At 47.9% G+C, this 22,978-nt stretch overlaps 1 protein-coding gene across 4 annotated transcripts; it reads left to right on the forward strand.

Moving 5' to 3' along the window:
* Nucleotides 1-1,238: 1,238 nt before the first annotated feature.
* Nucleotides 1,239-21,990, forward strand: arhgap17a (Rho GTPase activating protein 17a). Of its 4 annotated transcripts, XM_079293104.1 has the most exons (21): nt 1,239-1,686; nt 7,566-7,605; nt 10,489-10,593; nt 10,837-10,869; nt 11,318-11,394; nt 11,958-12,069; nt 12,590-12,666; nt 12,800-12,917; nt 13,507-13,575; nt 13,727-13,808; nt 14,772-14,899; nt 15,873-15,984; nt 16,190-16,271; nt 16,437-16,517; nt 16,610-16,723; nt 16,917-17,008; nt 17,491-17,638; nt 17,973-18,233; nt 18,874-19,022; nt 19,332-19,871; nt 21,164-21,990. In XM_079293104.1, exons 1-21 carry the CDS (start codon nt 1,634-1,636, stop codon nt 21,304-21,306), a joined length of 2,616 nt encoding a protein of 871 aa, XP_079149230.1. In that variant the 5' UTR covers nt 1,239-1,633; the 3' UTR covers nt 21,307-21,990. The 4 variants fall into 4 exon arrangements, with proteins under 4 accessions (XP_079149230.1, XP_079149233.1, XP_079149231.1 ...); XM_079293107.1 differs by lacking the exon at nt 17,973-18,233; XM_079293105.1 differs by lacking the exon at nt 10,837-10,869.
* The last annotated feature ends 988 nt before the right edge of the window (nt 21,991-22,978 follow it).

The following is a 22,978-nucleotide window of genomic DNA, read 5'->3' on the forward strand; positions in this document are numbered from 1 at the left end:
CACCGTCTTACATTTACAACCGGCCCTTTGAGGGCGACCGTGATGCTGATGTGGCCCCAGAGTGAAAATGAGTTTGACACCCCTGCATTAAACCCACCGCCACACAATCACAGAAGTATTTTACGTGTTAAAATAATGTGTCGAAATGATGAGACAATGTCACCTTCTCCACTTGGTGCTCTGTACTGTGTTTTGCACTGCGCATCGTCTTTTGTTAGACAGGTTTAGGCTTAAATGGCTTAAATGGACAAACAATGTCATTAAAACCTACCAATAAACAGATAGATGGTTAGTGGAGTTTTTCTTACAGACACTTGTTTCGGATCACTTTCATTTCTGAACGCATTTTTACATTTAAACCAGGATAGTGTACTGCTCTGGTATTCTGTGCTAGAAGTTATCCCAATCCAAATTCAGAACTTAGAAAATGTGATTCCGCTAAAGAGACATAAATCAACTAAATCAGTGAAATATGCGCCTGAATAAGATGCGCGAGAGACAGCCAGCAACTTTCATCTGTTTTATTCTGAAGATTAGAGTGGAGCGGAGTTAAAAGAGGGCATTTACAAAGGAGGGGAGTGACAGGACTTCCATCAAGTCCCATGTGAAATATGGAATTCTAAGCCATTCAGTCTCATTTCCTCACAAATTGTCTGTGGAAATCCTGCCAATACAAAGCCAACCTCATTAAGGACACCATATGTCACTCAGAAAATCAAGAATGTGGCATCTTAGGAATGCATGCCCGATGCATGCAGAGTCACATGAAAAAGAGAGGGACTTGTCCTCCTTGTGGGAATAACTTCAGCAGATTTATTAAAAATCTATTTTAGAATCCACGGAAAAAGAAACCATACAGCTGTGAAGCTTGCGGCAGAGAATTTTGGAAGACCTCGGCTCTGAACAGCCACATGCAGAATCCTACAGGCATATACAATATCATATGATGTGCTCCATGTATGTTGCGCATCAATAGTGGCACTTTTTGTTGTTGTGGTACAGTTTTGTTTTCTAGCTTCACATGCGAGCGGGTTTCTCCCGTCAGTGTCCAGAGGGAGGTGGTGCAGTCTGGCAGATGCTCTCTCTCCCTCCCTCCCTCCCTCCCTCTCTCTCTCCCTCTCTCTCCCTCCCTCCCTCTCTCTCCCTCTCTCTCTCTCTCTCCCTCCCTCTCTCAGTGACAGAGGTGAGCCGCTGCTGCTGTTCACTCGGCTCCCTGCTCTGCTCTGCTCTGCTCTGGGAGAAAGCGGCCGACTCGGATTATCCAGCTCGGTAACGTTAGCTGGTCGGCTAACGGGTCAAAGGCAGCAAACCGAGACGAGCCATGAGAAGCCGCTGCTGGAGCCGGTGAAAGTTGGTCAGGGCCGTTCATGCACGGAAACACGCTCAAAAGGAGGTTCTCGGATCATGCCGTCGCCTCGACGGGAACTTTTTCTCTAGAATCCCCACTTGGGAAAGGCTAGCCTAGAGGAGCTAGCGAGGCTACAAACTATTTCTAATTGGCTTTTGGGCTCAATGGCTCCTGCTTGTTTTCCCTGTCACAGCGACAGCTCGGAGAATTAAAACGGGGAGAGGCCCCGGGGGAACTTCATGAGCGTTCACTTCGGAAAGAACCAGACTGGCAAGGGAACCGAAAATGAAGAAGCAGTTCAATCGGATGAAACAGCTCGCCAATCAAACAGTTGGCAGGCAAGTATTGAAGTCTGCGTTGTTTACTGCTCACCAGCGAACTAGCAACACACTTTATGTTGGTCATTTAAAGACTTCCGGTCAAGCATATTGTCCTTAACTTTGTGGAAGTGGGATGTTGTAAAGAAGAGAAAATCACATTAACGAATCGAATCAGTTGCTGCACGCAGACTGTGACGACAGTCTTTCGTGAATGAATGAGTCGTGTTTAATGGGTGACAACCAGGCTTAAGGATTTGACTGTTGATTCAACAATCTGGATGTGTGGGGGATGCTTTGCTTGCTGTCTGAACCCAACCAGATGTCCTCCTCAGAGGACTGAAAGGCATCCACGCAGTGGCAGCACTGCCAGGAGCCCAATGATGAGCTCCTTCCTTTGGACCGGTCGCCTTCTTTCATCATAAGGTTTTACTCTGCTGCCACAAAGCGTGTGGAACAGAAGAAATGGCTGATGGATTTAGGAGAACATGCAGTAGGGCATGTGGCCAAAGGCAGGGCTGCACCAATCCGTATTGTATTTGATATCTGAGATGTGTAACAGGGCTAATGTGCTGCAGCGGGCGGATGAGCTGTTATGCACTCGCCACCATAATGTTCTCTTTCACTCAGTGCTGATAAAGTGGCAGCATGAGCCTCCTCCACTTGTGAAACACGAGACGCTCGGCTTCAACCAGGCCTCCAACTTAAAACATATAAAAACAGATTCATGTGATGGATAAGTGTCTGTCTGCCGCCACTCCGAGCGTTCTCTCCATCTGAACTTGTAACACACCGCAGTGTCTAAGCTATTAAGTGAATGAATCCACCCTCTGATTTAAAAAAGAGGAACAAAAGAGAAAGCATTCTGCAGTGTTGGGGCTGGTGAACCAGTGCCACTGTGCTGGTGTGTGACGGCACACACACTGTCCCTCTGTAAGGGACAGTGTCTGTCCCTCAGCCTGGCCTTGTGTGGACGCTCCAGAGGATGTTCTCATCACGAGAGGTCGGCTCATGATGTGTGGCGTTCTGTGTGCAGGTCTATTTTGTGTGTGTGTGTGTGTACATGGATGCCAACAGTGGTACCTCAGGTGGACAGCAGGTGCACCCGAGTAGTGGACCGGTACCAGGTAAAGCTGCCGACGGGCTGGAAACAATAGTGTTTTCATCTTTAAATGGGCGGAGGCAGCGTTGCCACATCGAGTATATTTTCCACATTCAGAAGCATGAAATATTTCCCTGCAACATCAGTTGCCTTTATAGTTGCTTTTCCTGCACTTCATATTACCCAAAAGGGAACACATGATGCTGAGGACAAGGTGCTGCTATAAAAAAACAACAACTACCAACTAGTGCTGAGCGGTATGACCAAACATTTCTATCACGGTATTTTTAAAGATTCTGGCGGTTTCACGGTATATCGCGGTATTTTTTTTTTCACGGTCTGTCTTTGTTCATCCTGCATCGCTCTGTTCTGTTCGTTAATGTCGTGTTACTGTAGCGACGGAGCCTCTCCCAGCTGTACCCAGCATGCCGTTCGGTGGTGTCATTTTATAAATGTACAATTATTAGCGTTACAAATTGTTTGTGTGTCACAAACTGTTGTGTCGTGGTGTTTTGCCCTGTTAAAGAGCGTTCATTGTAGGTTATTAATTGTTGCGTTATAAAGTTATAACCACGATCAGGGTTCCCTCTCAATACACAATCGCAGAGTGACAGCAGTTGTTTCGGCTGTGCACCGGTATGAACCGGTATACCGCCCAGCACTACTACTAATTTGCAGTAAAATATAGCTCCTATTTATTTATTACAACACAATGTGTCATCAGAGCAACAAACATCTTGAAGAAATGTTTCTGCTACTTGGGGGCGCAGCTGGAATACTCATAATTTCCTCCCTGCTGTGCACCAGCAGTAAATTAGAACTGGAGAGTGTAATGCAGAAAACAGACGTGTGTGTGTGTGTGTGTGTGTGTGTGTGCAGTGGTTGCTAGCTCTTCTGTGTGTACACAAGTAGCGTCCAGCCCTCGTATACACGATCTTCTGAACGAGTGACCCTGTCAGCGTTTGGATTGTGGCGAGCGAGCACGCTCTGCTTTGTCCATTAAGTTCAATGCCGGCCTCGTGCATCTGCGTCTGCAAAAAACAAAAAAGGTTTGGATCGCAGAGGCCCTCCCCGCTGCCCCCCTGGGTTCCTGTGATTGTGCAAAGGCAGAACACTGTGTCCAGCGAGCAGCCGCTCTGAGGAAGTCTCTCCTTCTTCTTCTACAAACAGGAAGCTGCCTCCCAGAGACGTGCTGGTGTTTTCTAGAGAACGGGAGAGAGACATCTGGGGAGATCGATGTGGAGAGTGAAACTGAGGTGCACGTGACTCATGCCAGGGAACATAACAATGATTTTTATGTCTTTGCGGAAGCATATTTTAGTTTGCTGCCTTTGAACTCTCTGGCCCCTTATGCTGGCTGCATGTTAACGTGGTTAGATGGACATAAAAATAGTGCTCAGTCATTTCAGGGTGACATTCTGTCACATACGCGGGATGCCTCACAGTGTGAGTGCCTGCTAACGTCAGTAGAAATAATATAATTTTCATACAGTAGGTGCTTTATTCAAGCAATAGTTTGATGTTTTGGGAAATTCGCTTTCTGGTGGAGAATTGGACGAGCACATCGATCCGACTCTCAAATGTGTCGGTTGAATACGAAGCTGTAGCCAGTGCAGGTGCTACGCCTGGAAGATCTAGATGACGTCACACATTAGCTTAGCATTAGTACTGGAAATGGCTAACCTGTCCAACGGTAACAACAACTGCCTACCAGCAAAGAGTAAACAGCGTTATATCATCCTTATTTGATACAGCAACAATCTCGCGAGCGCAGAGAGACCTATTGTGTCTGGAAGTCCTCGATTCACTCGAGATGGAGTCGTGATGAAAAGACGCTCTCCCCACAGGGATCAGCAACATGTCACTGTTGAATTAACGAGGACAGGCGACACCGGGCGTCCCCCCCCCCCCCCCCCCCCCCTCTCACAGGCCGAGGCCTCTGGGGACAAAGAGGCGTGTCAAGTGGGATACCTGTGTGGCACGGCAAGTGGCAAAAAATGAGGACGAGAATTTAATCATGTTGATCACAATAATTCACCTCCGTTGCGGGAAGGATGTGCTAGTGGGCGGTCGTATTTTCACGACACTAGAGCGGAAACACTTTGATGAAAATGAATTGACATGTCATTTTTATAATTGATTAATCGCTGGAGTCATCTATCAATCAAGATATCTTCTATGATAGTAAACTAAATGTCATTTAGGTTCAGGACAAAACAAACCATTTCATGGGGTGTGTTGGGAAACTACAATTGACTTTTGTTTGCACATTTCTCATTCATTAACTGTTGCAACATTGTGCCAAGAAGGAAGCGTCCAGCTTTGACATGCCGGACAGGTTTAGCTTGGATTCGCTTCATCTTCATACCACAACAGTACACATTTGATGAAAGCCCTTCAGTGTTTATCCCCACGTTGTTGCTCGTTCTTGCCCTGGGCCGATGTTGGCTGAACGGCTCTCATAATCAGCCACATTACGGAGGTTGTATGAGCTGAGTCTGTCAGTTCCACTCCCGGCTCCTTTCATCTGGGTCCAGTATCCATTACCTTGTGCCTTAAGCTGCCAACTGCCGTTAGACGGCGACCCTCCCTACCTCTCAGCCCCGCTGATTGTGTCGAGTGGCCCGCCAACAGCCGCTCTATTGTGCTTATGCCGGCGGTATTCACTTACTCCCCTTCCACTTTAACAGTCCATCGCCATGGTTACCCACTCTGATGTAGTGCGGCGAGCCTCTCGTGTTGTTACAAGAAGTCACGTGTGACACACTTTCTCTGAAGGCCGCTGCTTCGACGAGGCCCCGACGGGGGTCAGCTCTGTTCGCTCCGGGTCAGCTGACGTCGGCGAAACAATTGTTTTGTTTGTTGTTGCTCGTCCTCACGGCATTTAAAAAAAAATGCCTTTTTTCGGGGTTGGGTCACACAAGTGTTGCACACACACACTTAACACTTAAAGGTTTTTTCCGCCTCACATTGACGTAAGTAAGCAGAGCTCAATTAATCGTGAAAATCCAGTGAATGTTGCTCCATTTGTTCAGGTAGAGTCCCAGTTGGATTTATCCTGAAATCTGCCCAAATCCCCTCAGACATACGTCCAGCTAGCACCTCGATAACCACGGTTATGGGGGAAGTCGAGCTCTTCTGTGTCCACGCATACGTGCCCAAGGATCAATTTGCACAGGCGGTGTGTGATCCACAGTCGTGTATTGATGACAGCATAAGTCTGCTTGATGAATACACTGGTTTTAAAGACTAGGCCCCTGACAGGACCACATAAAGAGCTCTTCAGCATGTCGACATCACCCGAACATGGATTCCACATTGTGGCTTTATAATCACGCTCTGTACGTGCGTGTGCACATTGCAGTGTCATTGTGTGTGTGTGTGTGTGTGTGTGTGTGTGTGTGCAGCTAGCTGGAGGTTTTGTCTGTGGGTTATTAGGTCCTCAGTCACTCCCTGGCTTGGCTGTGGCTCTCCTCCAGAAAAAATCTTTCCATTCATCCCCAGCCTCTCTAGATTCATCTGTTTTGGCACTTCTCGGAGTCTTTAACCCCCCCCCCCCCCCCCCCCCCAAAACAAAATCTATGTATTTGTATTTCTTTCCTTCGAACCCCCCAAACCATCATCCCATCTCTGTCAGTCTCTTTCTGTTTCTCCCTGCCTGTGTGTTGTAATTGAAAGCAGCTGGGGACGAGGTTACTACAGTTCACAGAGCACTTTTTTTGGAGGAGGGCCCCCAGGCTGCGTTAAAAGCTCCAGTCGCCCCCAAAATGTAGGCAAGCCACTGTATACACGTCACTTCAGTCAGAAGGCTGAACTTGACACAACAATACCTGCACAGTCTTCATTTTGCGTAACAGCAAATAGAGAAAGTTGATTCCACATTATATAAAAATGTATGTAATTATCATGTGCAACACTCGACTTCCTCTCAGGGTGATTACAAACATCTAACACATTTCATTAAAATAGAATTGTCTCGTGTTTGGGAAATTATTCTTTCACGCCATTTTTTTTAAATCGTTGTTTTGCTGTATGACAATAAAAAGAAAAGGTTCTTAGGGTTGCACCGAGATATCTGAGGCAACACAGACGTTTGTTTAAGAGCGTCGTGTAGCAGCTGACCAGCATTACATGCAGTCTCTGCATTAATAGCGTGCAAATATTCCGCCATCAGACACATTCCTTAAGTTACGGCTCGCCATCAACTCAGTTTTTAGCTCCAAAGCAGTGCATGGCCTCATGTCATATTGGCATTATCCTTGAGTTGTAGTATCAGAGTTGGTATCAATAGAGTAAAAGTTGGATCGGTGCATCGATACTCTGATGAACAGGCAGATATAATAAGTGTTTGCCCTCTTGCAGATGCGTGGATGACGGAGTTGGATCTTTTTGCTTTTATGATCCGTGTTAACGTGTTTGTCTGCAAATACACCGCAATCTAGGGAAGCGTTTCTTTCTCACAGCTGCAAGCGAACGATCTTGACCCACTTGACTGCGGTGCAGAAGCCATCAGCCAGTGTGCGGAGGTGTTGATAAGCAGTATGAGCTTAGCCTGTGTTTCCCAGCCTTCTCCCTTTAAGTGAATAATCTATCTGACCTCTTCAGGTCCAACTATTAGTTTACTATTTTAGAGTCCAAGCTGAGCGTGGAAACCAGTCTTTTTAAGGAGTGGTGTCATTTGTCTGGCGGATATTTTCACTGTGACTGCACACTGCGTTGATGTACAAATGACTTGTCTGCTCTGGTAGTGTGTCGGCGCTAACCTGTGTGCTCTCTTGTTGTCTTTTCTCACCCACAGAGCGGAGAAAACAGAAGTCCTCAGCGATGACCTCTTACAGGTAAATCATTGATCCGACCGGAGAGCTCTGAACACTGCAATGGCTGTTAGGCAGTGGCTGCAGTCACTGTCCATGGATAGTTACGGCTTCAAAATCACTCCGAAAGTATTTATATTTATGTTCAATTAAATGATTAGAAAAGGTCAAACGTCGTCATGCTCAGCGACGGCGAGCCTGCTGTTTTTTTTACTTTTTTAATCTCCCCATGCTTGTAGTGTTACCACCTGTAATTCTCTCTTCTCAACACCTGTTCGACTTTTTCTTCTTTCCCGGCAAACGTCCGCTACAGCTGTGCATTGAGTTCACTTATCTTCATATTACAACATGACCGGTACTGGATGCAGAACAAACACCAAAAGCAGTGAGCGCGTCTGACAACGTGCAACATTCCGACTGGATTTATTTGGCAGGAACGAGTCGGATTGAAGCTGAATGAGCAGCTGGACAACGTGCCGCTGACCGAGGCCAAAATAAAGAATGCAGGTTTCCATGCCAGCCAAACAGCAGCTGATAGCACTTATTAGAGCCTCCTCTCTGCGAACACATTCCAGGGATGAAGATTGTCTTTGTGTCATAGGTGTGAAAACAAACTCGGCATTACTCCGTGAGAACAAGCCGAGGCCGCAATGCCGTTTATTGTTGTTATTCTTCTCCCCGCCCTCTTTTTGTAGCTGGTGCATGAACATACAGCGCTGACACAACTTTTTCACACCGTCTTCTGTCTCAGGTGTTGCGGTGAATATGGGCCTTGTGTGGGCAGAAGTGATAGCTAGGACATCAGAGTGAGACTTTGAACAATTGTTCCGCTTCTGTCTGGAAATCCGTGAGACTCTTTGCAGTCTCTCGTTTCCCACTTCGCGGGAACCGATGAAGGAAAAGGCAGTAAGGGACGGAGCAGTGGAAACCACTCAACCCCTTAATTCTTACGATAACTGTGTCGCTCCTCGCACTTAAAACTGACCGTTTATCCTTGTCCTGGACTATTCATGCAGTGTAATCATCCTTTAATCTCTTCCACCTAAAACGTAATACGGGTGCCTGCTTGCATGCAGCCTCTTTAGTTGGGTGTAGCGTTGTATAAGGTAGCAACCACTGTTATTGCTGTCATACATCCCCAATACAAACAAAGGGTATTTAGCTTTTTGCCACCGCATGATTCCACACTTACTGCGTCATGTTGTGCTATTTTTGTTCGTTCCGTACTTGTCCAGACATGTTCACATCCTCTCTTAGGAACCAATAAAGAAACACAGGCAAAAAGACACCCTCTCTGTCTGTCTCCTCCCTGTCTATCCGACTCCGTGTTGGGATTCCCTGCTCTATGACGCATCATGGGGTTGACCTCATCACATAGCGGGAGGAAGAAAAAAAAAACACGCCGCCTGCCGCCTGCTGGGTGGACCTCTTGACTCCTCCGCATATTTCATTTTTTGTGGGTTGTGGGTCTAAACCCAATTTGTTACAATGGAAGGAAGACGAATACTCCCAGTGCCATGTAACCCAAACATTACCAGTACGCCCACACGGGGAACTTCGTCCCCCTTAGAGCACAGGGAGGGGAATCCCCTGCTCGTTTAGTACCAGGTACTAACCGGGCTGCGTCGAATAAGTGTTCCCAAGCCTGTAGCTTATTGAAGTGTGTGTGTGTGCGTGTGTTTGGCAAGTTTAGGTTTGACCCAGCTGTTTGGGGAATGCCGGGGGCCACCATGGGTCGGGGATGACGTCAGCGGGAGGGAAAGGAGGGGGGGTTTGGGCGGCGTTCGGAAGGCCGATATCTGCCGAAGGAATTCCTGAGATCCCACTCCGTTCTGTTTCTGGAACACATTGTCCGGGATCTTGGTTGACCCTCCCTGTGCATTTGTCTTCCTCCATTTCTGCTCCATTTTCTTTGCCCTCGAGACCTCAATGTTCCCATTTATATTTGGAACGTTGTTTGTCCCGGCTCTTGAGTACATGTTTGTGCCTTTGGAGGCACTTGTAGACCACTCCTTCCTCTCGCCAGTTTAGCTTTTTCGTCTTCAAAGAAAGTGAAGACACACCTCTTCTGTTTTGGAAGCGGCGCATGCAACCTGCTTTGGACTTTCTCACAAGCGCTGCCAACTCCAACCAGTTTTTCGCGTCGTCCGACTTTCAAGTAGACTCGAGCGGTAACTTGCAGTCATCGGCTCTATTCATGGGGAAGTGACAGCCGGCCTAATGTTGACACCGACTGTCCCAGTCGGGCACCTGGCACGACAAGGACAGCGAATACTCGTCCTGCGGAGTTTCAGTCGGCCTCTGTCCTTAAGCGTGAATAGCCGTGACGCTCATCAATGACAGTATTATCTCTCGTCAGGCTAAAAAGCACAGAGTGGATCTGTGCAGTTAGGCTGGCAGACAGGAGGAAGCCTGTGTAATCCAAAAAGGACTGTTCAAAAACCCAAAGAGCCCCTCGCTCGCCCTCACAGCCCAGTGGCCGTTGCTACAGAGACACTTCCGATGAGTCATGTGTTTCAAAGATAACATTCCAGCATTGTTCCGCGGGGACAAGCCTTATCAATCATGCATGACCTCTGACCCCCGACTCCTCCAAGGCAGCTACAAATCAAACGTCTGCGAGGAACTGGACCTCATCAGCCATCAACACTGCAGACACAGTGTCGCGGTGCTTTATAGAGACACGGTGGGGTTCTAAAGGCTGCGTGTGTATCCGTGTACTTGTACTGGAACAAACACAGCAGGATGTAGTACTTTTCATTTTTTAAAAACCACCAAATGCTGACCTTTTAACAACACAAACGCTTCATAGAACCTGCAGCGTATACGTTGTTGCACCTTGCTGTGGGATGAGTTACGATGGCGTTTGCTGAAGATCCGTACTTGCATCTCTTGTCTTCTGCACAGATCGAGCGGCGCATGGAGCTTGTGCGCGTGGTGTCGCACAACACGCACAAGCGGATGGTGTCATGTCTGCAGGGACACATCGGCGCCGACGCGGAGAAGAGACATGTGAGTCATCAAGCTCGTCGCAATGAAACGTTTGTCACCGTAGCCGCAGTTCACCTTTTTGTTTTTTAAAAACTAACCAGATCATTCGCCTGTCCCAGGATGTGTAATGATTCTTTTTTTGATGTCGCCTCCCACGCAACTTTTTTTGCGATGTTTTCATTCAAAGTGTCGGCAGCAGGCCTGCAGTCTATGATTTGTCTTTTGTGTTTTCTTCCCCCACACCACCCACAAAACGCACCACAGTCCGTCCCGCGCCTCTATACAGGAAATGGTCAGGTAAAAACACAGATTACTTCTTCCACCTCTCTGGTTCTCGGCACCGCCACTCGCTCCCGTTTCCCATTCAGACGTCTGTCGTCTTTACTCTCTATGCATGACACTTTTGCCTTTGGGATTCTCTGGTAAAAACAGGATGTTGCCCACTCATAAATGTTTTGCACGGCTGTAAACAAGCTCCAGTGTTTGATAGATGTCTCACTTCCCTAGTTGGCGTCTAAAATCCTTTTTTTAACATCTGTATTTTCCTCCTGTGCTCAGAAAGCTCTCCTCCTCTTCCTGACTGTGCATTTACCGCTCAATGGAAACTCCTTGATGACTTTTCCATTGGCTTGAACATCAAATACTGAGGCTACCGTATAGAAATGAGTGCCTTTTTTGTGCATATCTCGTGGTTTATGTCGCGATGGAAGCCTAATCATTGTCTGCATCCGTCCCTGTGCCGCAGAAAAAGCTTCCTCTGACCGCACTCTCCCAGGCGATGGTGGAAGGCGGAAACCAATTGGGAGAAGACTCCTTGATAGGGTGAGTTTGCCATTGAGTGACAGGCCACAGAAACAATTGCTCCTCCTTGGCAACTGTTGCTAATGGAGCAGATGCACCCCCAGAGAGCGTGGAATACGAGGCCGTGCATCCCGGGGCGAGCCATCGTTCCGGTTTTCTCTTGACGGCGACTTTCAGCAGTTCCCTAAATCTACGCAGCAGCCATGTGTCTGTCTGAAAGTAACGAGGAAGGGAAAGTACACGAGGTGGTCTGTCAGCCTTAGACTGGGCTGTTGTTTTTGTATTTCAAGGCTCGGGGGATTCATTCCTGAATAACACTGATTCATGATCGAAAGATGAGCTGTCACTCGGCCACTGTGCTCCAGGCTTTGGGCAGCTGGACATGATGACGATTGCCGACTGTGGAACAGAGGACGAGCTGGAACAGATTGTCATCCTTCTGTGTTGTTGTATCTTGTCAGGAGGATGTGTGATTATGACGCTGGATGTCGCACCTTCACCTGATAGTGAGGATGTGATAATCGGGCATAGAAAACGACTTTAACTCTCTCTCTGTCTCTCTGTGCTGATATGTGTGTTAACAGGAAGATGATGGAAGTGTGCGGCGAGGCAGAGAATCGCCTGGCATCAGAACTGATGCAACATGAGCTGCAGATAGAGAAGGACGTTCTGGATCCTCTCAGCCAGCTAGCAGAGGTAAGAGACCGCACACCTTCTGGACATAACGGCAACTTTCACGGCTCTTGGCTCGTTTTTTAAGTGCAGTCACACTCATGCTATTTGCTTTCTTTGGGCTAATCGTAGTGGAAAAGATTATTTGTTAGCGTTTTTGCATTTTTTTATCTTTTCCCTCATTGTCCTGTTGTGTTATTGCGATATGCTGAGGTTGGAGAAGGAGAAGTAAAACAGAGCATCTGGGCCTGTTTGTACACCTGCACTTGTTGTTGCTCCTAACCAGCTGCTCTGCTGTTTGGTTCGGAGGGGGGCCAAGACCTCTTGCTTTAGTAAATATCTGCCATTTAAGTGTAGATCTTACAGTTACCACTTCCTCAGCAAAGTGAAGGGAGAGTAAAAGCCCCAACAGTTGGTGTATTTCTATTGGTTACCATTAGAAGGCTCATCCAGGAAGAAGATTCCCAACAACTGTCAGATCTTTGTCATTCTAACTTCTCAGGCTCATTCAACTTGTGTTTGTTGTGGATGTAATGTTTTGTAGTTGGACATTCCCAACATCCTGAAGCAGAGGAAGCAGCTGGCCAAATTGGTCCTGGACTATGATTCTGCCAGAGCAAGGTCCGTCCATCCACCGCTCACCGTGTCTCTCACCGTGTTGTATGCGTTGAACTTTGATGTTTTGAAGACTTAAAACAACTTCAGGTAGTCTCAGTTACATTTCCCAATGTGTCTTTTGTCTTTCCAAACTCAGATGGTTGCAGGCAACCAAGTCGATAATCTCAGGAACAAACACTCAAGCACTGACGGCCAAGGCTGACCTCCTCAAGGAGGAGATGGATGAGGCCATGAACAAAGTGGAGCTTTGCAAGGTAACCGGCATGAGTAAGGATGAGCGGTGGGTCTTTATCAGAAAACTGTATTATAGTCTTGTTTATCAATATCATAGCAGGTCATACGAGAGGGAATTCATAGAGTTAAAGCAACTGGAGTTAGGTCTCATCAGATGTTTAAACTGGGGGAAACGAATAACCACTGGACTTCCCAAGACCCTTGGGCCCTCTGACCCAGTTTGCTGACACACACACACACACACACACACTGAAAATGCCCCGTCAGCTCACTGCGCGTGTGTTTGCATCTATTGAACTGAACCACTGGCTGCGTGATGCGTCAGGTTTTCTATCCAGGAAGTGCAGAGCCTTGTGTTTCCCCTCCCTCCCACTCTCATTGAGTGCTGCCAGCAGCAGGAGGATTTATGACTCACGCAGTGCGCAGACCAGCGGCTTAGCTGACCACTGACGTCTGCCCTTGTGCCACTCGATGTACACGGCCAATTGACGTATGACACAATGTAATGGAGATGACGAAAGCTGCACTTTGTCTCATCGACTGTTCTTATTGTAAAGCACATTGTGACTGTATTAAGATATGAATTCCTTTTTTTTTTTTTTTTTTCAGGATCAACTCGCTGCAGACATGTACAGTTTCTTCTCAAAAGAAGGGGACTATGCCTGCTTCTTCGTAACAGTGAGTACAGCATGACGAGCTATAAAATGGTGTATTTGCATGAGTAACTGGTGAGCACAGAGCTGGACAGCGATCGCATTCCCTTTGCCGTCGATGTCTTTTTCATCGACTCGCCCTCGTCTGTCTCTCCCTGTGGTTTCTGTTTGTGCAGCTCTTAGAAGCTCAAGCCGATTACCACAGAAGGTCTCTCACTGTCCTGGAGAGCGTCCTGCCAACCATCCAGGCTCAGCAAGGTATGATACATGAAACATGCCTTTATGCAAACACCAGCTATTAACACAAAGACAATACAGCATTGCAAAAATAAAAGACGTACAAGAAGGCTCTGCGCGGGACATAATATGGAACCACGAGACGCATTTCCTGAAGAATGCACCTTTTCCCCGAGTGACTAGCCCTGTTTTTCTGTGGCCCCTGTGTTGTTTGGTTTCCCCTTCAAACAAACCTTGAGAAGCTTGATCAAAGGTGGAGCAGAGAACACTTTCCTGTTCACCCGTCACATTGGCCGGGGAAATAAAACCAGCCACTGTCCCCTTCCATGACATCACTCTGGTCCGTGTTGCTAATGTCCAGAAGCTAAGTGAAGCAGATTTTTTAAAAAGAATATCCTTTTTGTTTTCTCCGCTCTCCAAAAATATTCGACTGTTCCATTTTACAAACATAATACCTTCTTTTTTTTTTCTTTTTTTTTGTTGCAGCCGTGACGATGGTCTTGTAGAAGGGATCTTGTTTTATTTTTTCTGTGTTAAACACGTGTGGTCGAAACCAGACAAGGCTGGTCTCCCAGCATGTGGCGATGACTCATGAACTCCCCCCCCCCCCCCCCCCCCCCCCCCCCCCGCCTTTGCCTCCCTTTTTACCAGCACATTAGCTCACACACACACACACAGAAAGAGGACTGAACAGTCACTCCTGCTGGACGAGGAGGAGCGTGTGCTTGTTAGTTGACGGCACCCTGAAGGGCGAGTGACTGGTTGGGAACTGGCCTCAGGGAGAGGTTTTGACCCAGAAATCTGCCATCTGGACCAGCAACAAGCTTGTTCACACCAAGTCCTGGGCCAGCACTGATTTTAAGAAATAGTCTTTTATGTTGCATGCCGGCGTGCTATACGGCATGCAACAGCAGAAATAATGCAAATGCAATTACAGTGTAGCACCACTGCCTCTCCACCAGTCATCGCTCGCTCTGTTTTCAGACTCGTGGACAGAGAAGCCGGCGTTCGGCACTGGGCTGGAGGAACACCTGAAAAGGAGCGGAAGGGAGATCGCTCTGCCAATAGAGGCCTGCGTCATGATGCTTCTAGAGACCGGCATGAAGGAGGAGGTAAAGAAAGATGCGGAGAGATGATCCTCCATCACCGCCCTGTTCGTAGCATCCTACATGAGCGTTCTGCTGCATGGGTAGAAAGACGCAAGCATCGATCTGCCGAGTGAAATCAAATCGATGCTGATCGTCCTCTCCTCCTGTAAGATGTGTGCGAAAAAGAGACTGAAAGAAGTGAAAAGAAATATGAGCGCACATCATGGTCCGATGTTTTGTTTATCAGCAGACTTCTTATCTAACGCCAGGATAATTCCCCGTATTTAGTTTGCTGAGCTGACATCCTTTTGTGTTCCTTCTCTTGCCGTGCAAGTGAAAGAAAGCGCTGGCATAGCTCATTAAAAGTCGCATGGAGCTGTGGCTGTGATTAGCGGCATAATTGTAACCTAGCTTCGGACTTTGTTTTGTTCACACGAACAGTCTTCAGACTCGAGGAGAAAGCCGATAGACGAACCACAAACGACTCCCGCGTCTCTCTGTAACGCTGTTCCAAAGAAACTGTCGGCCATTATGCTGCAGTGCGAGATTTACATGTTTGTGATGTCCCTCCCTCGTACAAATTTAGAATACAATAGAGTCGACTTGTCTCCTCTTCATGAATCAGAGTGTGTACGTAAGAAAAAGAGCTACAGTGTGCGAGCTTTAACCGCAAAGCACGTTATTTGTCGACCTGCATTCATTGGCTCCAGTCTGTGTCATTGTGGTGTGAAGATGGCCTTTGTTTAAGCGTCAAAGTAAAGAGCGTGCGGCGCTGCGAGTGGTGGGTGTGTTTGTTTGCCTGCTTTAAGGTTTCATTATGTGCAGCTGGCGGCGGCGGGGGGGGGGGGGGGGGGGGGTGTACGTCGTGGATTTATAAGGATGTATCTGTAATTGAGTGTTGGGGGAAGTGAGTGTGTAGGTTTGGCTGCCCGCTTGTGTCTGTCTTTGCTTTGCCATGTGACTGTGTGTTTATTGGTTTATTCGTGTGTTTTGTCAGGGGCTGCTCAGAATCGCAGCCGGGGCGTCCAAGCTAAAGAAGCTAAAGGCAGCGCTGGACTGTTCCACTTCACAACTGGAGGAGTTCTACTCCGACCCCCACGCTGTCGCTGGTACGCCCCAAACCAGAGTCCTGTTTGAAGTTCATTGTTTTCCTGGTGTCTTACTTGGACCAATTCTACAATTTATACTCTGTTAACATCCAGAAACGAGCAAGGTTGGATACTAAGGGCAGTATGAACTTAGAACAGGCGATGTTTGTTTGCTTGGAAAATAGGCTCAAATATTCAAACGACATCTGCGGTTGTGTGGTTTCAGGAGCTCTGAAGTCCTACCTGAGGGAACTCCCTGAACCTCTCATGACGTACCAGCTTTATGATGAATGGATCCAGGCCTCCAGGCAAGGCTCATAACATTATGACTGGAATTAAAATGTATCAATGTTGAATGGGTCTGTCGGTGTGTACAGCAGTGAGGAAAAAATAGGACGATTCATTCGGGACATTTAGCCATCCGGAGACCGACCTAATAATGTGCTCCGCTATTTCCTTTTCTGTCTCTCCAGTGTGTCAGACCCAGACAAGAGGCTCCAGGCGCTGTGGGTTGTGTGTGATAAGCTACCAAAGAACAACAAAACCAACCTGAGGTTAGTTGTTTAAACCAATGCTTTAATGTCTTCTTTTGTGCGAGACACTGTTTGCAGCTGTGCTCGTTCTAACGCCCATGTGTGCCTCGCAGGTATCTGGTGAAGTTTCTAGCCAAACTGGCTCAGGACAGCGAGGTGAACAAAATGACTCCCAGCAACATCGCCATCGTCCTCGGACCCAACCTGATGTGGGCCAAGACTGAGGGGTGAGAGGGGGTTCATGTGTCGGTCGCTCATGTGTCGGTCGCTGTGTAGAACAAAGGGAATGTAATAACCTCCGAGAGGCATGGCCCTTGTCCAGGGTGGTGGAAGAGGATAGCCGGTTATTTTAGCTCGTTTCAGCCCCTCCGGTATGTTAGAAAGCATCTCATTTCTGCTCATCTGTACGTGTCCACCCAGGAGTCTGGCGGAAATGGCTGCAGCTACCTCTGTGCACGTGGTGGCCATTGTGGAGCCCATCATCCAGCATGCTGACTGGTTCTTTCCGGAGGGTAGGTGATGCGTTTCCTCTGCAGCAGTTTGTAGCCAATCGGGGGCCTGTTGTACACCAGGGGATTCACGGTGAATATACGATTGACATTAACTGCCTGGAAATAAAGACCGAGTCAGCAGTAATCAAGCTCCCGAGGACCAAGATTAACATCGCTGCTGTGTCTGCCCTGGCTCAAACTGTGGTTTGTGCTTTTGGAGGTTAGCCCAAAGGCTGCAATGAAGACTTAGAAAACAGATGTGATATATTCCCCTTAATCGAGTTAGTTGGAAGAAGTCAGTCAAGTACCAGCATGGTGAGCTGCCCCCTTTTTTAAGATGTTTTCCATTGGTTTGTCACCGCCATCATTGGCTAAAGACTGTCACAATTATTTTATATATACGCCTTCACTTCTTTGGTTCAGACAAGGTGGCGACTTCCTGCCCCGCTTCTGATGCGGTCGTAGCTGTAACCGGTTGTCTTGTCGTCTCCGTTTCCGTACAGACGTGGAGTTCAACGTGTCCGGCATGTTTGCGATGCCGACGCCCGCGTCCAACCACAACAATCACCTGGATTACGACAGTGGCACCGTCGAGAGGAAGAGGCCCGGCAGCATGGTGGGACCGGAGAACGACGCGACACGCAAAGACAAGTAATCCACCTGGAGCTGCTTAGCACCGTTACCAGAAACCGCCTTGTTTTCCACGGCTTCCCACAGCGTTCCTGACTTACGCCAATGAATTGCTTTGGAAATAATTCAGCCTTTAATCCAGCTGCTTTTTCTGATCCCTTTCTTTTGCTTCTAAAACATAATGGTAGTCGATTTGATGGAATCCTTTGATCCTCAGCGCTGTTTTTAAGTGCTTGTGTCGGTGTGCTCTGGGCTCGTGGTGATTCTCTCCCTCGTGGTCATAATGTGACTTTGTGATCAAAGCTTTGGTGTTTTTGTTTTTCTCCTGCACTGTCTCCCTGCTCTCCCCGTGTAGCACCCCTAACAAGTACTCGGACCACACCCTTCGTAGAGGCAGTAACGCCGTAGGTAGAAAGCAGCACACCTCACCCGCCTTCCAGCCTCCTTTACCCCCCGTGGAGGCCCCGGGGCAGGCCCCCCAGCCCTCGGCTGAGACCCCGCCGCAAACTCAGTCGGGGGGTTCAGGGCCTGACGCTTCCCAGCAAAGCTTGGCACAGAGTCTGGCTGCGCTCGCAGCCGCTCAGCAGCTTCTAGCCCAGCACACAGAGGAGCTCAGGTAAGAGCTGCCGCTCTGCATCTCTGCTGCAGCTGCAGAATGACACAGCATGCCATACAGACACACAAATGCTTTTATACTTTCAGTTATGGGAAGACGTTAGTGCCTTCTCTGCGTCTGTCTGAGTTTTCTTACACCACCACCACCAGTTCCAGCTATGCAGACGTGTCTGACTTCGGCCCCCACACGCGGCTACAACAATGGCCGCTGTCATTCTGCATGGCATTCACTCCCAGGGCCTCTCGACTTCCCATCCCTCCGCTTTCCTCCCCAAATCACTGGAATCGGCAGGAACCTCGCACTAACTGGCCCAAACTGCTTTGGAAAGCCCGGACATTGGTGCCTGTTATGCAACGTCTGAAGGGTGTCTTTGATTTAGCTGCTGAAAGGACAATTCATATCCAGACAGATTGGACTATTCAGCTCAGCATTCTTTTGGTCCTACAGACGATGTTGGGAAAGGCACATTTAGATGAGACTCCCAGATTAGAGTAACCTAACCTTTTCATTTAAAAAAAAAACACACACAGAGGTGGATGCGCTTGTATAAGCATGCATTAACCAGAACTTCAGGAAGTAGTAGAATGCAGGTTTATAAGACTTTCTTCTTTTCTTTTTTTTTTTTCCTTTGTCTCTAAAGTAACCCAAAGCAACGTGACCTCCCGGCTGGCCCAACCCCACTGCTCCAGAGGAACGGCTCTGGAGCAGTGGGACACGCTGCAGGGCCGCTGGGCACTGGGGGGCCCGGGGCTGGATCCATGGGGCCCAGTCCGCATACCATGCGTAGAGGTAAGAGTCTGTGTGATTATCTGGCTCAGGGCACAGGAAGCCAAAGGCTCAGCTTTTATATCTGCCTTCAATTCATTGTCATATTATTTCATTTTTTTTTTTTTCATTCTTTAAATTGTTCAGCAGAAACAATTGCTTTTTATTTGTATTTCTGCTGAAAGCATTGATATTGCCGTGTGTGAGCGTTGCATGTAAAGCAACGCGTCTGTGCATATAAATTGTATCTGATGACATTTACAGATGCACGTATGCTGTCAGATATTATATTTGTTGTTCTTTTCCACCAGTAATCACAAGATTTACCATCAGTTCCAGGTACCAAGAAGCAGGCTCCTGCCCCTCCCAAACCAATGAACCCTCCACCCAGCCAGCCTTGTAATTCAGTGAACCACGCCGCCTCCTCCTCAGGCTCGTCCCATTCCCTCAGCCCCAGTCCCAGACCCTTGTCCAGCCACTCGCCCACCTCTCCCACCTTCCAGCCGTGTGCCACGCCCAGACGCCACTCCAGCAACCAGCCCCCGATCCAAGCGCCCAGCCACCCGCCTCCAGAGCCCCCGTCACCGGCCAGCCCTCCAACGCAGCCCGCGTCACTCGGCCAGCCCGGTGGGGACCAGCAGGGCTCGGACCCCTCGCCTCCGGGCACCCCGACCCCTCCGGGCACCCCTCCGCCTTCCGCCACCGCCCAGGAAGTAGCTCCTCCGTCCCCGTCTCCCTACCAGTCGGGCTCTCTTCCCCGGCCGCGACCCGTCCCCAAACCCCGGAACAGACCCGGCATCCCACCGCCCCCCCAGCCCAGTGCACTCGCCGGTGACACCAATGGGATCTGTGCCACTACCTACAAGATGATAGGTGAGTGGTGTCTCTCATTTAGCTACTGCTGTATGTTTTGGCTCGTCCGTCCGTCCGTATGCAGGTCTGTCACATCCTTGTGAATGCGATATCTCAGGACCGCCATGTTGGAGTTTCCTCAAATTTGGTTCAAACGTCCCCTCGGACTGATTGGTATTTGTTGGTCAAAGGCCACTGGGTCCTCACATCTGTCCCGCCCTCATTGAAAGCAAAGCCTCAGGAACGCCTGGAGGGAATTTCATAACCTCTTGACACAAACATCCGTTTGGACTCGAGGATGAACTGAGGATTATATTATTATTATTATTATTATTATTATTATTATTAAAATAACATTTTTGTAGCACACTTAACTGACTTTATGGTATACTGTACTATGGCATTTTTAATGGCATATTCTACGATAACCTATTTTTTGATTGCTTATTAATCAATATCTTTTTACATGACTTTGTTTGACATATGTATGGCAATTTATGTCTTACTAAATTATGACCTGCTAAACAGACTTTTATGACATTTATACTGACAGAATAAACTCTGACATTTCTTATGACATACTATATATACTATGAGATTTTGTGAAATACAATACCGTGGCATTTTTCCACTTCACTTCATTTATTATAGCCATGCAGCCGCAAACCAGTAATTCTACTTTGTTAATGTGAATAATTCCGTGTTGTTATTCATTATATGACATGATTCATACAATGTGTCCATGTGTCAAGCATGTGTAACTCGTGTGCATGTTCTTGTCTCGTCACCAATATCCCGGCTGAAGATGACACACATGTTCAGAATGAACAGTCGGCTCTGTCTCTCTCACACACGCGCACACACACACACGCACACACACACACACACACACACACACACACACACACACGCGCAGTCAAAGGTTTAGCTCTTTTGTGAATTCAAATCTAACTGTCGATTTCCAGCTCTGATCACACAGCTGAGGAGATCACAACTGCTTCACCACACTTCACATTTTCCATCCACTCTCACTGCTTTCAGTGTCTGGTGGAACACCGCCACCTGCTGTTCAGTAATCCGCCCCCGGCTGTGCTGCTGCACTGCTGAGCCCCTGCTGCTGCTTCAGCTATGGACAATATTGCACGGCTGCATTGAACGGCATAATTGCGGACCGCTCTAAATGTTTTCATACTCCGGGGACAAAGCCCCACATGTTTGTGATTGTGCCCACTGTTCATATGATGTGGGCTTAAATAGTGTGTCTATCTTCTGAGCATGTTTATGTAATCCTCATCCTCTGTGTTGCTCTCTAGACCCGGCGATGTCTTTCAAAGGGCTGAGTCGAGCTTTGGTCCCCGAGTTCGCTGTAGACCAGCAGACCGCCTCCGCCTCCTCCGCCTCCGGCCCGCCTCCTCCCAAAGACTGTGACCTGGACACTGAGAGCACTGTCCTATAAGGAGGAGACCCCCACGCACCTCCTCTCACCGTACACACGCCTCACGTAGACCGCTCGTGTTTCGTCCCGGGCCATATCTGCAGCCCTCCTCTGCCCGTCTTGTTCTCCCAGTCCAGCCTGTATGGAGGACTTTACTGTGACTATAAACCCCTTCTGGTCCACCCCGGTGGAAGCCCACAGCTCTCGGTAAACAGCAGCTATGATAGTGTATTACGTTGAATAGACCAGGTTAATGTGTGTTGATTTTATTTTGACAGGGAGCTGCTCTTTTAGCCGATTATACAGCCGATGATGTCAGTCTGTTTCATTCTCAGCTTTTTAACCCGGAACCAAATTATGCAAGAATTTTGAGAATCAATTAATCATGTTTTGGACTTTTTATAGACCAAATGAGCAGATTCATTGCTGCTCTTGTCATAGGGCAAATCACCACATCGGACCAAACCACCACAATCGTCAGGTAGCTCTGGTTTCCAGTCTAACTCTCACGATCCATTCTTTACTTCCAGTCCTCTTGACCTCCACAGAGGCACCAGATGTGGTCCTGAGGAGACTTAGTGACGCAAAGCCTCTGCTGTATAACGCAACACAGCGACGCCACCGTTTCATCTTTTTACTGCGCTCCCTGCAGATCAAGCTCCAGACAATCAACTGTGTCAATGATGAGCAATATAAGGCATGGGTACTGACCGGGGGGGGGGGATGCCAAAATGTGGACTGGCGAGACTCGTTTTGGAATTTGGTTTTGTATTATTTTTTTTTTTATGTTTAAAAAATCGCCTTAGAACGAGCAATTGGAAAAAAATAGGTATTTCTATAGCATGGGGGGAGGGGGGGGGGGGGGAGTCAGCAGGTGATGTAGAAACCAAAACTGTTGCTTTAAGTGTAGCTGGTGACTGCAGGTTTCCGGTCGTCTCAAACACTTGATTTTTGGATGGAAACCTCATCCGATGTTGTTCCCTCACTCCTGTATTTATTTACCAATTTTAAAAAACGACACATTCCCTGTGGTTTGACGTAATTAATGCAGTCTTTAAATGTAAATCATGCCTTATGGGTTCCTCCCGGAACATGTAGTAAGCGTTACATATTTACTGTATGGAGAATATACTTGGCTCAGAGTACTACAGTATTTTCCAAGAAGCCGTCTGAGGCAACAAGTATGTTTCAGGGACGTAAAGGAAGGTGATCTGACCCTCTGCAATAGAAGTCTTGTGTCGTTCCACAAAGAGTTGTGTATTTCATGCGTTTTGGTTGATTCCTCTTGAGTTGTATGAGCAGAAGTAGCGGGATTAAAACCCACCCAGCCTGAAGAGGCAGTATTTTGCCTTTCTGTTTTTGCATCGATCTTTGTTTGTGGGGGGGTAGAACGTAGTGAAAGGACACTTCTTACCAGCCTGAACAGAAAGATGCTGCACTTGAGTGCAGGCCAATGAGTGAACTGGCTTCGTCTTTCCCACTGAGCTGAGGACATGCTGCGCTGTTAAACCTCGGTAGTGATGTGGTGTTAGATTTATTTCTTTTTTCTTTGCCAGGTCAAAAGATTAAAAATGCTTTGTTGTATTTTCTGTGCAAGTTTTTGCTTTTTGGCCTCGGATGTAATGCGAGTGAGTGTTGTTCCCACAGAACTGACCAATATGGTACCAATGGAGAAAGTCTTGGACGATCGAGC

Source organism: Melanostigma gelatinosum, assembly GCF_949748355.1.
Source record: "Melanostigma gelatinosum genome assembly, chromosome: 21".
Taxonomy (NCBI): Eukaryota; Metazoa; Chordata; class Actinopteri; order Perciformes; family Zoarcidae; genus Melanostigma; species Melanostigma gelatinosum.

Bases quoted from the DNA above. Each gene is read 5' to 3' on its own strand.
- arhgap17a (XM_079293104.1), top strand. From the start codon at position 1,634: ATGAAGAAGCAGTTCAATCGGATGAAACAGCTCGCCAATCAAACAGTT. The intron at 16,518-16,609 runs GTTAGTTGTTTA...TGTGCCTCGCAG, and splicing joins AACAACAAAACCAACCTGAG to GTATCTGGTGAAGTTTCTAG. The intron at 17,009-17,490 runs GTAGGTGATGCG...GTTTCCGTACAG, and splicing joins TGACTGGTTCTTTCCGGAGG to ACGTGGAGTTCAACGTGTCC.